The 17,851-nt window shown below is 37.5% G+C and overlaps 1 protein-coding gene across 3 annotated transcripts; it reads left to right on the top strand.

Moving 5' to 3' along the window:
* Positions 1–185: 185 nt before the first annotated feature.
* LOC132156746 (macoilin-2) lies at positions 186–16,297 on the top strand. 3 transcript variants are annotated; one of them, XM_059565743.1, is made up of 11 exons: positions 186–452; positions 4,277–4,418; positions 5,664–5,790; positions 6,412–6,535; positions 7,307–7,485; positions 8,252–8,831; positions 9,924–10,082; positions 10,178–10,360; positions 12,594–12,714; positions 12,821–12,995; positions 13,978–16,297. In XM_059565743.1, exons 1-11 carry the CDS (start codon positions 373–375, stop codon positions 14,178–14,180), a joined length of 2,073 nt encoding a protein of 690 aa, XP_059421726.1. In that variant the 5' UTR covers positions 186–372; the 3' UTR covers positions 14,181–16,297. The 3 variants fall into 3 exon arrangements, with proteins under 3 accessions (XP_059421726.1, XP_059421725.1, XP_059421727.1); XM_059565742.1 differs by having other exon boundaries at positions 8,249–8,831; XM_059565744.1 differs by lacking the exon at positions 186–452 and adding an exon at positions 887–1,077 and having other exon boundaries at positions 8,249–8,831.
* Positions 16,298–17,851: the final 1,554 nt, after the last annotated feature.

The raw sequence follows: 17,851 nt of genomic DNA, 5'->3' as shown, positions 1-17,851 counted from the left end.
TTGTCCACAAAGACAGCGATTGGTAGGAAGAAGAAAGCCTGTCAGCCGCCCCATTTACCTTTCTTGGTACCACTACAAAACAGACCGCTGCTTATTGGCTGTTTGTCTTGTCATTCAAAATGACAACTGACACGCGAAATTCCCATTGGCTTAGCGGCCTGTCAGTCACACCTGTCTAGGCCCGTGTCTGTGCGTCTGCGCCAAGAAAAGGAGGAGGGTCTTCCACTCAGTCTTTTTATTTATTTCTTTGTTTCCAGGAGAAAAAAACAAAAACAACCACAGCGGTATATTCCTTTGCGGGACTGCCGAGTAAGAGAGAACCCTGGACCATACTGCTGTACGTATTAAAAAGCCCGATTTAAGGGGGCGAGGATGAAGCGGCGCAATGCGGACTGCAGCAAGCTTCGACGGCCCTTAAAACGGAACCGAATCACCGAGGGGATCTACGGCAGGTACGATCCAGACCTTCCGAGCAAACCGTTATCATTCACGAGCTTTAGAAAAGACAAAGATTTCGTTTCTATTATGATCTAAGATCTCATAGAGAGACTGTAAATCATCTAGTCGAGCTGAGCTACCGACACCAAAGCTGGCTGAAGGTAAAAAGACAGCCGTCTCCACAGAAATGAATAAGCTGCCGAAGGCCTCATTACAGCGGTGCGCTTTAAAAGAAAGAAACCCGCGAAACCCACCGCTGTGCGCTCGAGACCCGACGGTTAGACTCGGTAACTGTCAATCATCAGAATGATTGACGTGACGGTACCGTTAGTCTGTCAGAAACCGCACCGAAGAGATGGATTGATTGTGATTGCATCTTACAAGACCGTAAGACGAATAACCGTAATTTAATTAGCGAATCGCATATGTAAATGCGTGAACGTTATTCAAATACAGATTTCTAAGAGACAGCTGGAGGGGTTTAAATTCCTCAGTGAGACGCCAAATAACTAAAGTTGGTTGTGCTTTTCCTCAGAAGTTGGGGAGAACGAGGGCAGTTGTATACTTTTTTTTTATTTTACGTTTTCCTTGAGAACTCACTACCTAATGTGTGCCAGAAATGACAGTGTGTCTTTGGCAGTAAGTATTTGTTTGTATGCTACCAGGACTAATGTTTAGGTTAAAATGATCATTATTTGAAACATTGTTAAAAGCTGTTCTAAAATCTGACTTTTTTTTGTATGTGAAACACAAAAGATTCTAACATTACTAACATTAACCATTCACTTTCGTTGCTTTTTTGCATAAAATGAAAGCAAATAACTGAAACTGACATTCTGAGTGACTAACATCTCCTTTTGTGTTTCACGGAAGAAAGACGATGATTCTTTTGTAAGGGTAATAATCTTAATTACACCTACATATTTCATGTAAGTTATAGGATCTTTTTTTTTAGCACAATTCATTCTTTCAATGAGAGCTGTAGTTTTTTAGTCTCCGTTTTTGTTTTGTATTGTAAGCTTTGTCATGGAGCATCTAACGTTAACTCATCAATCAAAAGTGATGTTGTGAAAGGGTTGTATGCAGCAGTATTGCATATTTCACATTTTAGCAGATGGCATAACCTCTCATATAATAGCATTAAGTTCTATACTTGGGATGCCAGTCATACTGCTGATCTGTTGCCTGAGTGCCAGTGTTTGGGTATGTTCATTGTGTTCATTCATATATATAGTATGTTTACTATAAACAGACTTAATTTCAAATGTTTAAAGCAAGATGTCAATGAATGCTGTACCAAATTTACACTGGCACAGATGCACTTCTGAAGTGGCTTTTAGGTGTCTTTACGCAGACTGTTTAATGCTACTCAGAAATGGCATAAATGCATTTACACCATATATACATAATGAAAACCATATACTTTGATACACGGTTTAGTCAGGCTTTTATGTTGCATTATGTAAAAGCAGCCTTAAAATCAGCTGTATAAAGATGCCTATAGATGGTACCAACTTATAGGTAATTATGTTGTGAATATTTTTTTTGAAATGGTCAAAATTTTGATTTTCTTCAGTCAGAGAAATCATAATTTCAACCGAGCAGTCATTAAGGTCAAGCTGATTCATAATGCAAGCAGTAAAATACAGTAAGAAGCTAGTTAGAAATAAACAAAATATGTTTTCCATACAAGGACATAATTATAAACAATTAAATAAATAATTCCTTGTGTAAACAAGCACAAATAATAATTATATTTTATATAATGCACTATGTACATAACACAAAAATGCATTAATAAACAGCAATATTTACCTACATTTAACATAGCATTTTTATACTTGCAAGAAAACATAGCATATTTAATTTCATTTATCGTTAAGTGCGCTCATTCCTGTTGGTGTCGTCAGTCTGGCAACCTGCATGCGCTGGGTGAAAAAAACCCTCTCCAATATTTTTAAATTGGACTGCAAGATCTAGTTCAACCACTAGGTGTCAATCCTACATACAGCACCTTTAATGCAAATTCCTGGCCAATAATTGCATATATATATATATATATATATATATATATATATATATATATATGCTGAATATTCTATATTTTGCACACCGCTGCTTGCATTTGTTAGTACTTCTGCTGTAAAAGTGTTATCACTGTAGATGGCTGACACAGTTAAACAACACTACGATTTGCTCACAGTGGGTAAATAACTGGCAACTTGTTTCTGCCATTAAAGTGGGTTGCCAGACTTCACCCATTATCAGTCATTTGCCATTCTGCTTGATGTTCAGCATGTTTTACTATTTAATGTAGTGGCTCTAGAGCTTACATTCAGTCATGTCAGATGTTAACATAATGTTGCATGTGATTTCAAGTCTGCATCTGGGAAATAACTCTGTGGGGTTTCATTTGGAATCATTTTTTACACCAATCTGTAAAACCAGATTTCATTTAGATGTCTTAAGTAATAGATTTGGTCCTAACTGTGTGATACTAAAATATGAAGCTAATGTTTATGTGAAGATCATTGGAGGCTTTATTTAAAATCAGAATGAAATCAGATTTTAATCTCTTCACATGATTTTGTTTTGTTCCAAAAGAAACATTTCTCAAATCTTTCATCAATGTATTTTAACCTCTGTTTTCATGTGTAATATCATGTGTTGCATTTGGAGTTTTTGTTTTAGATGCATCCACCCATGCTGTCAACTTTGATGATATAATCTGTGAAGATGCATCTGTAACACCTGTTATCTGATTTGTTATATTGCTTTCCTCAGTGAGGTGGAATTGAGCAAGTATGTCATCAGCCCAGACCTACCGGTCCAGTGACTGCTTTTTTTTTTTACCTTGTGTTAACACGATCATTTCTGTCATCAGAACACTATTAATAGTGTCTTCAGCACCTGTACGAGCAGCGGAGAAATATGTAGAAGATGCTATTAGATGAATCATAATCATTAAAGACAAAAAATTTTTTTCAACAAAACGGGAAGTAGTTTGTTTTGAAGTGTATGCTTTTACAGTCTCTTCCAAATGGCATTTTCTTGAATATTCTTTGAAATTAATTGATTTTACCAACACCAACCACTTGTTTAGGCTCTGTTAAAATATCTAAATTTCTTTTTCTTGTTTTTATTATTTTTAAATATTATTATTATTATCGTCATTAATTTTAACTTTAAGATTTTATAATTTTTATTTTATTTATTTAGCTTTGTTCTGTTTTTAGCCATTTATGCATGTTTAAACACTTTAAGCTGCATTTCATATATGTCAATAATTTTTAAAAATAATATATTGTTAGCTGTCTTAAAGCTCCTATTTTTGTGAAACAAAGAATGATCACAAAATCGGTCTGGTGACACAGTCTTTAGGACCATTTAATGGCCCAAAAACTCATTAAACTCATGATATTCACAATGTAGCTTAATTTCACATTGACAGCACAATATGTGGAAAATTTTTAATATCTCACAGCAGATTAATTATAGACTAATTAAAGAATATTTCTGTTATCTGGTGGTTTGAGTACACCTTATCTAAATTGTTACATCTGGAAATGCAGCTCTTGGCCTCTTCTCATCTCTACATAAAACATAATCGACTTCATTCAGTGCACTACATTGGAGAAAGCCAAACAGTGATTACGTCCTCCCCCACCTACCCATGATTCATTGGTTTGGATTTAATGCTGGAGATCATGATTGAGATGCTTGTATGTGTCGCTAAATGTTCATTGGCTCAAGGCCACATGTGGGGTCTTATTCAAAGAGATGAAATCTTGAATTGATGATTGAATGGTTGGGTAAGATTAACATTTCTTTGTCTCAGTACGTTCCTGTACCTGAAGTTTCTGGTGGTCTGGGCTCTGGTGCTGCTGGCAGACTTTGTGCTGGAGTTTCGCTTTGAGTACCTCTGGCCTTTCTGGCTCTTCATTCGCAGTGTTTACGACTCCTTCAGATACCAGGGACTGGTGAGTGTGTGTGTGTGAGAGAGAGAGAGAGAGACAAGCTTTTCATCCAGATAATGGTACTAAATAATTAAAGAAATCGATTGCTGACGCTCATGTCATCCCAGCAAAAAATCGAATCTTTATCAAAATGTCTGAGCTTCTGTTCTCCATACAACAAAACTGCATGGTGATTTATACTTCTTATAAGCTTCAAAGCAGACAAAAGAACACTAGAAGCCAGAATCGTAATTTTCAAATGAACTGATTCTTAAAATGAGCTGTGACATATATTTTAATCACATGGCCTTTTTATAATGTGTATATATTATATTCTGTAAATGCCTAAATATTATGACTATATTTTCTATCAAATAAATGCAGCCTTGGAAAGCCTAAGAGGCTTCTTACAAAAGCATTAAAATGTCATAGCTCTTATACTGTATGATGAATTTATTCATCTCTTTATGGGTTTGATGTTATCAATAATCCTGTGAGGGACATAAACTGCAGTTTATACTCTTATCTAGTCTTATCTGAGATTAAGAGATTTCTTCTTGGTCAGAAGGTCAGTCGTCAGTATTTAAGTATTATTTGCACTTTATATGAACTAGTGGTTGACCGATATTGTTTTTTTTTTTGACAACGATGCCAATATCTTGGAAAGCAGGGGGCCGATAGCAGATATAAAGGCTATTATCTTTTTTTTTTTTTTTTTTTTTTTATGAATATTTAAGAAATGTTTAATCATTTGACAATGTATTAAAAAAATAAAATAAAAGTGTAAAATCAACATATTTATACTTTAGATGGCAATGTATTTTTCACAAATAAATATGTAATAAAAATATAATTAAAAAGGGAGTAAACACTGTGACCAACAGGGCACTCTGTATTCTGGGAAGTTTGTGTGCGTTGGGAATCATATTTTTCAAATAAAGCAGGGGTAACACTCATTTCACATACAGTACACAGAGAAAATGACATGAATATGACACTTGGCAAAGGCATTAAGCACAGCATAATTTGAAATCTCAAGTTTAAAGCATTCAATTCACACGGACTGACCACCACACAGAGAACACGCGATCATGCAGGTCACATGCACACTTCACAAGATCTCACAGCTGATAGTTAAAAAATGCTGTTTAGGGTTGGTTTTATATGATGTTTCACAGCAGGACGCTGAAGTTATATTTTACTGAGGAGCATGAAACGACATGCCATTTGCACATGTGGTGATCTGATGTGTCTCTCTGTGTATTGCAGGCTTTCTCAGTGTTTTTTGTGTGTGTGGCATTCACATCAGATATTATATGTCTGCTGTTCATCCCAGTGCAGTGGCTGTTCTTCGCAGCCAGCACATATGTGTGGGTGCAGTACGTCTGGCACACAGGTAAGAGCCGCATATTGTTGTGGATCACATGTTCTTCATTGTTGATCTAGTATTCTTTTTTTTACTGTTACTGAAGTCTAACCTCAAGCTTACAGCTGGTTGGTCAGTACATTGTGAACATTGATGACTTGAAGCTTTGACACTTCCAGTATAGATAACCTCAAACTGACATGTCTGTCAGTCCCAGTGTCAGTCTGGTTTTGGTGTAGATTGTCATTCTCGAATTCTCTGTATAAAGATGATGGATTAAAAATATATTTTACAAGTGTGTGTACAACTGACACCTTGGAACTCCCATGCTGCTGTGAGCTTTTGTTGTCGTTACATATTTTATTCTCTCTTTATAATATGCACACACACACACACACTGTGACCTTGGTTATTTCTGCCGGTGTGACTGAGCAGCTCTGTATTTTGATGTCAACAATAGGATTTGCGTCAAATGACTCACTCGCTTTGTTTAGCACTGATGCTTGAATCAGATGTGTGCTTGAATCATTGTGGGTTTGTTTAGATTAATTTTAAGTTACTGTTTTGATTATGACATTCCCTCACTTTTGTCAGGCGAAGTGTTTTAAGCACATGTTGAATTGACTGTTCTCTTCTCACGTCTCTCCACAGAACGAGGGGTCTGCCTCCCCACTGTGTCGCTATGGATACTTTTTGTTTATATCGAGGCAGCTATCAGATTTAAAGATTTGAAACACTTCCACGTGGACCTGTGTCGTCCGTTTGCAGCGCACTGGTATGTCATTTTCCACAATCCTCGCTTACATCAATGAGTCAAACACTGGCACCGATTGTGAGCAAGTTACAGCTTGATCTGTCTGCTTTCCTCTAAACCATTTCAGAGAGTGTTAGTCATGCTTTTAGTATTGTAAGTGACGATATGTGACCTGCTTCACTACTGCTGTAAGCAGATCGTCTGGGAGCTGAGGTTACATTAGTAATTGTCCAGGGACTGTGTATTTGTTACAATCAGCAGTAGTGATAAAATATTATTTGGCACTTCTCTCACGGTGCCTTTTTACTTTATTTATTTCTTGCACACATTGTGGATAAACTACAACAAGGAAACATGTCAACAGTGTGGACAACACTTCATTGTAACCAAAAATAATTGGACAATGGAAAATTGTGTAAAACGAGTGCAGAATGAGTTATCACCTTGGAACATCACACATATAATTACCAAAGACTAGTTTTTGGGCTAAATTAAATTAATATTTTGATTAAATATTAATTTTGGTGCCTCACTAATAAGAAGACTAAATACCATCAAACACAACGCCACCACGTTTTCTAGTCAGTGTACAATGGTATAGCAGTACACAGTAATAATCCACAACATTTGAAGTGGTGCAGAAAACAATGCCTCAAGTTTTTCCCATGAAAGTGTAAAACAGGTTACTTGGACCAAAAATGTGAAGTTACAGTTCTTACTTGTGTCTTAAGTGTAGCTTTTTCCTCCAACATTGCTAATCATATGACATCCTATTTCTTTTTGTGTTCACAGTATTGGGTACCCGGTGGTGACGCTGGGCTTTGGTTTTAAGAGTTATGTAAGTTATAAGATGCGTTTGCGGAAACAGAAGGAAGTACAGAAAGAGAACGAATTTTACATGGAGCTGCTGCAGCAAGCACTACCTCCAGAACAACAGCTCATACAGAGACAAGAGAGAGAAGCTGAGGAGGGTAAGGACTTTGCACAATGCCTCCTAACAGAATAGTTCACTCAACCATATGCTGGTTTTTGGTTTCTATACAACTCTTTATTGACCACAGCTATCAAGCTCCAAAAAAGAGGGAAACACAACCTACATTTAATGTGTTCCGTATGACTTGGAACAAAGTGCATGAGTTTGAAGGAATACTTCGAATGCATTTTTAATGGGTTTTTGTCCTTTTTGGGCATGAAAGCTTTGAACTGACATTGTATATACAGAGCTATGGAAGCCCGTTTCTGCCACTAAATGAAACAAGGTTATTGCGACTTTTTATCTCACAATTCTGACATTTTTTTTTCAGAATTGTGTGATATAAACTCGCAATTCTGACTTTTTTTTCTCACTATTGCGAGTATCTCGCAGTTCTGACTCAAGATATTATATACATTTTTAGATATATATAGTCAGAATTGCGAGATATAAACTCGCAAATGTGAGAAAAAAAAACCGCTTTATTAAAAAAAATCTTTTCTCAGAATTGCAAGTTTCTAAAGTCACAATTGCGAGATATATACTTGCAATTCCGAGAAAAAAAGTCAGAATTGTGAGATAAAAAGTCACAATTACCTTGTTTTATTTTTTATTCAGTGGGGGAAACGGCCTTCCATACGGAGCTGTATGAAGATACTTCAAAAAATGTTTCCTAGCAGTTGTGACATGAGGATGAGCAAATATTTTCTATTTTTTATAAACTATTATTTTTAAGTCTCTTTTTCTTTCATAAACAACAACAGCAGCAGCAGCAGCATCTAAATGCATTCAAGATATAGACTCTCCAGTTGTGGCACAGAACGGCTCGGCAGGCGTTAAAAAGCCCTCATCCAACACATTACCAGAGCTGGAATACAGAGAGAAAGAACGAGGCAAGAACGAGTCCAAAAAGCAAAGCAACCACAGCCAGAACCATCACAGCAGCAGCAGCAGCAGCAGCATCTTACCGTCAGTGGACAGTAAAGCTCAGGAGATGGAATACATGGAGAACCACGTGAACAGTAAGAGACTGAGCAGCTCAGACCTGCTGGGCAGCACTGAGAACCTGCTGAAAGAGGAACACTCTTCATCTTCCTCCAACTCCAACAAAAATTACAAAAATGCCAGCGGAGGAGGAGGGGGAGGGAGCTCCTCGCCGCGGGGGCACGGAACGGCCAATGGCAGCGTGCTGTCTTCCTCTGGGCCTTCGTCGTCCACCTCTTCCTCCGGTAAGGGGGACCGGAAACAGAAGTGTGGAGGAGGGAAGAACTCGGCGTCAAACAGAGACCCTGTGGAAAACTGCATTCCCAACAATCAGCTGAGCAAACCCGAAGCCCTCGTCAGGTTAGACTCACACGCATCATCGTTCTCAAAATCTGGGCTTCATGTTAAAAACTGCAGCTCTAATGTTTAAAAGGGTGTGCAAAAACACTACACATATAAGAAAACAGTCATTTTTGTTAAGTTTTTCCTGACACAGAAAGCATTAAGAAACGTACTTTGATTTTTTTCAGTAGTAAAAAAGAAATCTGTTCTTGTAGAGTTCACACTGACAATGAACTTTAAATTTAAAGTTTAAACATTTAAATTGTTGTTGCAAATTTTCATGGTCGAGAGTCATTTCAGTTGAAATCCATGCAATCTGGATTTCGCATCAGGTTCATGTTGGTAATGTGAATTTGCTGCACTGACCAGCAAAAAGATGTTTGATGTGTAATTTACTATGTCCACATAAATTCATAGAAATTTAACTGTGAGTAACAAGCTGCATCTGAAATTTTGTAGAATTGCCAAAATAGGTACTGCATCTTATAAAGAACATAAAAAGTTGTGTGTATATTTGTGTAGTATGGATGCAATCTGGACATATTTTCTGTGTTGTCATGACCATGAAGCACTTTCCCATCATTATAACTTCTCCCCCTGTAGCCTCATGGGATAATAAAGTGCCCATCAGATGTACACTTTGACATCATAATAGAAATATTAGGCCATCCGGGTTCTACTGTTTTTCATAAACTGTATTTAGACTTACTTTTCTTTCGGTATACTATTTTTCACTTACTATATAGTAGGAAATAGACTTATTCAGATGGGGTTAGTTCTTCTTCAGACAGCTATACCTACACCTATATATTATTAAAATAAAGTGGTACACAAATAATTTACATGATTGTAAAACAGAAGTTGCAGACCACCAAATACCTCAAATCTGGGAGAAACCACCAGTTACCTCAAAATATATATCATCTACTTTCTGCTTAGACAGAATTTTGTGCAACACTGGTGTTTATATCATGCCTTGAGCAAGTTTAGATGCCCCTGGAAATGCTGTCTAGATAGGTACTCTTTTAGGTTTTAGGAAGTGCAGTCCTTTCCCTGATTCACGTTTATCATGACTCATTATGACCTGGAGTGAATGTTTGCATGTTTTAGGCTGGAGCAGGATGTTAAGAAGCTGAAGGCAGACCTGCAGGCTAGCAGACAGACCGAACAGGATCTGCGCAGTCAGCTGGGCTCACTAGGCAGCTCTGAACGCACCATACGCTCTGAGCTCGGACAGCTGCGGCAGGAGAACGAACTACTGCAAAACAAGTAAGGCATCCCACCTTCAGTTTGCTCCTTAAGAGACCGCAGAGCAGACATGGGACTGTACTTGTAGTAATGCAAAGTCTTGTTTGTGTCTTCAGACTTCATAACGCCGTTCAAGCGAAGCAGAAGGACAAGCAGACAGTGGGGCAGCTGGAAAAGCGTCTGAAGGCAGAACAGGAGGCTCGTGCAGTGGCAGAAAAACTGTTAGCAGAGGAAAAGAAACGCAAGAAGCTAGAGGAGGCCACAGCAGCCCGTGCAGTTGCTCTCGCTGCGGCAACCAGGTGCTCATGACACACCTTCCCATCATTCCATTGCATTTAATTTGCTAACATCCATTGCATTATATATTGTGCATTCCATTCTCTTCCTTTCCATTTCATTATGCCATTCAACATTTTTTTTTTTTCCTAAATTGTTTTTATACTTTTTCAGAGTCAGCATGGATTCATTAAATTGATCAAAAGTGACAGTGTAGACTTTCATTATTACAAAAAATATATATTTCAAATAAATGCTGTTCTTCAAAAATGTCTGTTTATCAAAGAATCCTGGTAGACACACTACCGTTCAAAAGTTTGCGATCAGTAAGATTTTTCAAGAATTCTTTCATGCTCACCAAGGCTTAATTTATTTGATTTAAAAATGCAGTAAAAACATTAATATTTTGAAATATTATTACAAATAGAAATAACGGTTTTATTTTTTATTTTTTGTATATTGTAAAATTTAATTTATTCCTGTAGTGCAAAAGCTGAATTTTCAGAAGCCAATACTCCAGTCTTTGATTATACAGTTTGAAAGAACAGCATTTATTTGAAATATAATCTTTTATAACATTATAAATGTCTTTATTGTCACTTTAAATTAATTTAATGTGTCCTTGCTACATAAAAGTATTTGCTTGTGGAAAAAAAATTACTGACCACAAACTTTAGAACAGAAACATACATAACATGAATTCCATACTATTTTGTAATATCTTTTTAATTTTCTTTTTGGACTGCTTTTTTAAAATAATTTTCCCTTCATCATCCGTTTCTCACATGAATCTTTTTTTTTTTTTTTTTCTTCTCAGTTATATCTTCCCTTTCTTGAGATATGTTTCAGTCTATTTTCTTTCCATTCAATTGTGAACTATAGGGCTGGACCAGAATATTAGATTATTCCAATATTTATTCGGTGGGTTGACATTCGATTTTAAATTTTGAGATTTGAATACATTTTGAGATCCCTGTGAAACTGTTCTCATTCACGCTTGAATATGAATCGCTGATAAGTGAACGTCATGAACGTCATTAATAATTTCATCTGGAAGAGAAGACAAAAATGCAGACGACCTCAGCTGTGTGGGAGCACTTTAAATTGAGAGAGAACAAGACAAAGGCAGTGTGCCAAATATGTGATTTGAAACTGGCCTACCACAACAACACATCAAGTTTGAAAAAGTTCTGTAAGTAGTGCGTCTATAGTAAATTGGTGATGTAAAAAACAAAAACAAAAAAAAACAAGCTGCTTTTATCTGCCATGTTAATCAGTTATTTTACACGTGATAAAAATGTGCAAAATATGCTTGAAAAATACTTGAGAATAAGGTTAGAAAAAAACATACAGTAGTGCCGGCCTAATAATATTTTTTTTCTACATTAAAAGTATTGCTCTTAACAGACCTGTGAGTTTTGTATCACTAGTGCAGTGTCCGTTCTCTGAGCATATAAGCCCTGCCCATGTGAAGCGCGTCACTTTTTGATCGCGCTGTTCTGTAGTTTTTAAAATGTATTCATTCTGAACATGTCGCGTGTACATATTGCACCAAAATGCGATACTGTACTCCCTCGGATCCATGGCAACACACCCGCCATACATGAAGTCGACTGGATGAACTGTTCTTGACATAATAACAATGCAAACAGACAGACAGACACAGGGATTCCTGCCTTTAGTACACTGTGTCTACACTGGATGCAACAGCTTAAGACTGTCTACACTGGATGTGACAGAGCGACTGTTGAAAATCATTCGAAGATTGTGTCAGTACATCATAAGCAGTTTACTGTTGGGAATTTATTGCGCCACGCCGCATCCAGTGTAGACAGCATGATAAGTTCTATTGTATTTTGTCGCACCATGCCACTCGCGTCCGGTGTTGAGAGTGACATGACATACAGCAAAGTACTCAGAATACTCAGAATTCGTGCTCTGCTTTTAACCCATCCAAAGTGCACACACACAGCAGGGAACACACTACCGTGAACACACACCCGGAGCAGTGGGCAGCCATTTATGCTGCAGCATCCAGGGAGCAGTGCCTTGCTCAAGGGCACCTAAGTCATTGTGGTATTGCCGGCCCAAGACTCGAACCCACAACCTTAGGGTTAGGAGTAATACCACATCTAACCACTAAGCCACAACTTCCCCGTAACAGAGAGAAGAATATGTTCAGCCCCCTCCCTCTGAAAAAAAAATGGTATTCGGACCAGCCCTAGTGAACTAACATGTGTCATTTGTTTGTGTCAGAGGTGAATGCACAGAGTCTCTGAGGAGGAGGATTTCTGAGCTGGAGACGGAGTGTAAGAAACTCACACTTGACATAAAGGTGAAAGAAGATCAAATCAGAGAGCTGGAACTCAAAGTTCAAGTGAGGAGATGTTCATATGGCATATAAGCTCTGAATCTTTTTCAGAATCTTCTGATTCTTCTGTAAATGGAGAAAAAGTATAAAAATATCTATCATGTCTTTCTAGGAGCTGCATAAATATAAGGAAAATGAGAAGGACACCGAGGTTCTGATGTCAGCGCTGTCAGCAATGCAGGATAAAACCCAGCACCTTGAAAACAGCCTCAGCGCTGAGACCCGAATCAAGTTGGACCTCTTCTCTGCCCTCGGAGATGCTAAGAGACAGCTGGAGATCGCACAAGGTCTTCCATCACAATCTTTTGTTCAGATTACCCACACTTCTTTACTATCTGAAAAACTTTTTTTTGCTAATGTTTGAAATATTTTTAATTACATTACAGGAAATCAAACTCAAAAATGTAGGGTCTCTTTTTTTATGTTATTTTTACGTAATATTAAAACAAAAAATAAAATGAATACTTTTATTCAGCAGACATATTAAATTGAACATTCTATTACCGTATTTTCCGGACTATAAGTCGCACCTTTTTTCATAGTTTGGCTGGTCCTGCGACTTATAGTCAGGTGCGACTTATTTATAAAAATTAATTTGACATGAACCAAGAGAAATGAACCAAGAAAAATGAACCAAGAGAAATGAACCAAGAGAAAACATTACCGTCTCCAGCCGTCAGAGGGCACTCTATGCTGCTCAGTGCTCCTGTAGTCTACACTTGATATCATAGAGCGCCCTCTCGCGGCTGTAGACGGTAATGTTTTCTCTTGGTTCTTGGTTCTAAATAAATGCGACTTATAGTCCAGTGCGACTTATATATTTTTTTCCCTCATCATTACGTATTTTTGGACTGATGCGACTTATACTCAGACTTATAGTCCGAAAAATACGGTAATCAAAGAATCCTCAAAAAATAAAAAAGTACGTTTCCAGAAAATGTGAAGCAGCACAAATGTTCTTAACATTGATAATAACAAGAAATGTTTATTGAGCAGCAAATCAGTATATTAGAAGGATTTCTGAAGGATCATGTGACACTGAAGACTGCATTAATGATGCTGACAATTCATGTTTACCATAACAGCAATAAATTAAAACGTAAAATATATTCAAATAGAAATTAGTTTTTTGAGCAGAAGAGACTACTTTTAAACTGTTCAAATCAATCACAAACTTTTAAACTAGTTTATGTATTTACTGAAAACATCCCCAAATGTGGAAAAACAATTAGTTGTTTCTATCTGGATATGTTTTTTATTTTTTTTTAGGTCAAATTCTGCAGAAAGACCAGGAGATTAAAGACCTGAAGCAGAAGATAGCAGAGGTCATGGCTGTCATGCCCAGCATGGTGTATTCCGCAGATACGGGCAGCATGACCCCAGTCACGCCCCATTACTCCTCCAAGTTCATGGACACCAGTCCATCAGGACTGGACCCCAACGCATCTGTTTACCAGCCCCTGAAAAAATGAATGCTTGTTTCCCACCACAACAGACTCATTCTCACACACACACACACACACACACACACACACACACACACACACACACACACACACACATGGTCTACTCTGGTTGTTTTTTTTCCTCCATAGGCCCAGATTCAGATTCATCTTTGGCATGTCTGTGGCTCAGATTGCTTTTTTGTTTTTGTTTTTTGTTTTGTCTTCTATTTCTACAGCTTCTTGCCTGGTCAAAAGGATGTTGTATTGTGTGACTGTATTTGTTGTAGTAAAAAAAAAAAAAGACTTAAAAAGGAGGACTTTTAAGGGACGTCACACGTTGAGTAGGAAACTGCTGTTTGTTTTCTCTTGTAAATGTCTAGAAACCTCACAGAAGTTGGTGAGTATCTTCCCTCAGTCCATTCAGAGACCGCTCGCATCAATTTTTTATCCCTCTTCTTTGGATTTCGGCCTTGATTTTACTGTTGTTTTGTTTTGTTGTTGTTTTTTTCGGGGGATGCAAAGCAGGGCAAATTTGAGATCCGTTGTCCCAGGTGCTCTACCCCATATCAGAAGATGATTTTTTACTCAAGAATGTCACCATCTAAGATGACAAGAATGTAACGCAAAAAAATAAAACGTCCCAGAAACAATGCGATAAAATTATCTCTCTTGGATCAGTATGTCAGGATCGGACGACTCCCAATCTCTAAGGACTCGTTTGACGAACCGAAGCTTCATCTGTGGATTGCTGTTCTTCCTCCTGGTACCAAAAGACAAACTGTGCGCCACAAACACAGTCCAGCAGCGTAATTCACCAGTTACAGATAATTAGTGCCTTCATGTGGGACCTCATTGGTGGAACTGAAAGATCTCTTCCCACCCTTCACCACATCATGCCTCAACCATATCCTTTTTGGTCCTATACGGCAAACGGATCGCCAGCCCATTGGCGTGATGACTCTGCTCCTGTTTTGGTCCACGCTTGTGAATTCGGTCATTTGTTTACATTATTATTTATTTATCCAGCATTGCACTATTGCACTGTTGACAAGCTCGCAAGGGAATATCTTAAGTATGAAAACACAGAATACTTTTCTCTTGTTTTCTTTATTGTGTTGACCATGTTTCAGTATCAGACAGAAGCTAGTGTAGTCCAGTGCCAACTAAAACTGTAAATTTGTTGAAAAAGAAGTGTTTCAGTTCCATCCGGTTACTGGCTGGCCCAATGATCAGAAGCTAGAGGAGAGTATTATTGCTATTATTATATAGTTTGTGTCTTGTTTTCTGAGAAATACTTGGTTGTACCACTTGATGGCGCCGTTGTGTTCAGAAAGTGTTGCTACTTTAACCCTGTTAGAGTCTTGGAAGGGTTTTCATCTGACCATCATCACACAGGCTGTGTAGATGAATCTAGATCCAGACGTCTGCTAAGCATGAAGTATTACTGGTTTAAAGGGAGAATGTCCCAAGCTGACACACTTTTTGGAAAAACACTCAGATTTTGCCAGCCAGAGGAAGTCTGTTCCTTTAAACGAGTTCCGGGGAGGTTAATTTCAGAAGGGGAGATGGTTACTGTGTTAGTATTCCATTGGTGAATGATTGGCGGGAGGGGGGCGGGGTTTAGCCAGAGTCAGTCCTATGTGGTATTGTAGTGCTCTGAGATGGTTGTTGTTTTTGGTGTCTGTGTTTTTTAAAACTATGATGTGATGGGGGTATTGGGAAAGTTTGCAAAGTCCAAGTGGTTTAAATGAGGGGGGGGGGGGGGGGTGCAGATGTTTTGTTTTCTTTGCCCGCTGTCACTTCTAGCTTTCTGTCTGTTTTTCAGCCAGACCACGGCTGCACTTTCTGTGAGGTCTCTGTGAGGTTTCAAGTAATAAAACATTTTTTTTTCTTTTCTTTCTTTTTTTTTTCCTGGCATTTAAAATTCTTTTGTGGTTTGTCCATTGCTTGTTGTGGTTTCTAAATGTTTGCGTGCAAAATCATAGGTGGGTCACAATACAAAGTGTTTTGAGAGCAAGGAAAAACATTGCTAAATGCAAATAATAAAACCGAACTAACCTTATAATTATGGTTTATTTGGTCTGAGCGAAGGGTTAATTTATGATGAAGAATAACAATAAAACCATACATTTCCCCTAAAAGTAGACACAGTATTTTTTTATCTGATTTTTCATTGACCGAAATGTCAAGAGTACATATCAACATGTCAGTGATATATAGCCAAAAAAATAAACATTATGTTTTTAGATCTCATTTTTGCTTTTAAATGTAATTTCCAAATGTTTAATGTTAGTTTTAAATGGTGTAAACAGGCATATTTCATCCAATTAGACTTTATGAATATAACTGGCAATTATGCAAGATTTTGATCGAGATCTAATCATAAACACATTTTCATCACACCAGCTTCTGCAAAATTAACAACCTAGCCTCTTTTTCTAATTTATATACAGTACTGTGCAAAAGTCAAAGGCCTTCAGTATTTTCAACAACAAAAAATTAAAGCCAGTTTTTTCTGTCTTTTGCTGTAGTGTGTCAGTAGGAAATATCAGGTTTACAAAGATTCATTTAGATTAATTTATATATATAAATAAAGATAGGTTTCATTTTTTTTTTGTAGGTAACAGTTACTAGTTTGTAAACTATTGCAGCATCTCGTGCTGACAGATTCTCTGAGCATTAAGTGTGACGCCTTCATCTCTCATTCATAAGAGGTTATTACGTGCATGAATAAATAACCAGAGCATTCATATTAAACATCTCTTTTTATAACCATGCAGACAGGCTCACAGTTCCACACTTGATCTTTCTTCAGTGCATCACTGGCATGATGCGCATGTAAAAACAATTGACACAAGGACACACTTTCACATTAATGGGCTCCACTGTTCAATTTTTACTTAAAGATGCCACAATTATCTTCAACCTGGAAGCTATTTAGTGTGAATGTACAGAAGAAGGGCTGATTTTGTACAGGTAAAGTATCTGGAAGTGGAAGCCTCGCAAGTTCAAGTTGAAATTGCCATGCCAAACCGCTTTAGAAATAATGTGGATAGTGATAGTTCACTCTTATGCCGTTGCAGACCTGTATGTATAGCCTATATCTATCTTTTCACCAGTTAAAGCTGTTATATTCTCATATGAGCTGCAGAATGTTGCTCTAATCAGCATATGGACACATTAATAATGTACAGGAGGCATTTAGTATGTCAGCCACGTTTCTCAAGCTTCCAGTTCCAGTAATATAGGATGAACTGGGAGATTGAATGACTCCCATGGGATGCACTGTTTTACATTCAGCCTTATCTAACTTCCAGCTTTAACAGGTGCATTAGTTTCTGCGATAATCTGAATGAATCTGTCATAGTCACTAAAGAATGCTGAAGATCTGGATTCTTTTTTGTGTTAATCACCTGAACTGAGTGACTCACCTGTTGTTCTGCTGCGAGACCCTGGTCAATTCTATTTATTCTTCATCTTCACATGAAACTAAACAGGTTTTGGTGGGTCACGGTAGGGGTCAGAAGAACCTGATGCCCCAGTCTCTATTTGCTCTTTGAGTCATACATTGGGGTTGTAAAAAACCCAATGACAAACAAAATGACCTATTTCTCACGCATAAAAAGAACCACATGCTACATGGAGGCATTGTGTGACAGTGGAAAGAAATTAAGGTTTTGTAAATTAATTTTGATAAA

This window comes from Carassius carassius, chromosome 14 (assembly GCF_963082965.1).
Source record: "Carassius carassius chromosome 14, fCarCar2.1, whole genome shotgun sequence".
NCBI lineage: Eukaryota > Metazoa > Chordata > Actinopteri > Cypriniformes > Cyprinidae > Carassius > Carassius carassius.
Note: the sequence above shows the minus strand (reverse complement) of the source record. Positions and strands in the feature narration are given on the sequence as shown.

Excerpts from the sequence above, each read along its gene's own strand:
- LOC132156746 (XM_059565742.1), top strand. The coding sequence starts at position 373 with ATGAAGCGGCGCAATGCGGACTGCAGCAAGCTTCGACGGCCCTTAAAA. Across the intron at positions 10,083-10,177 it reads AACGAACTACTGCAAAACAA|ACTTCATAACGCCGTTCAAG; the intron begins GTAAGGCATCCC and ends TTGTGTCTTCAG. Across the intron at positions 10,361-12,593 it reads GCTCTCGCTGCGGCAACCAG|AGGTGAATGCACAGAGTCTC; the intron begins GTGCTCATGACA and ends TGTTTGTGTCAG.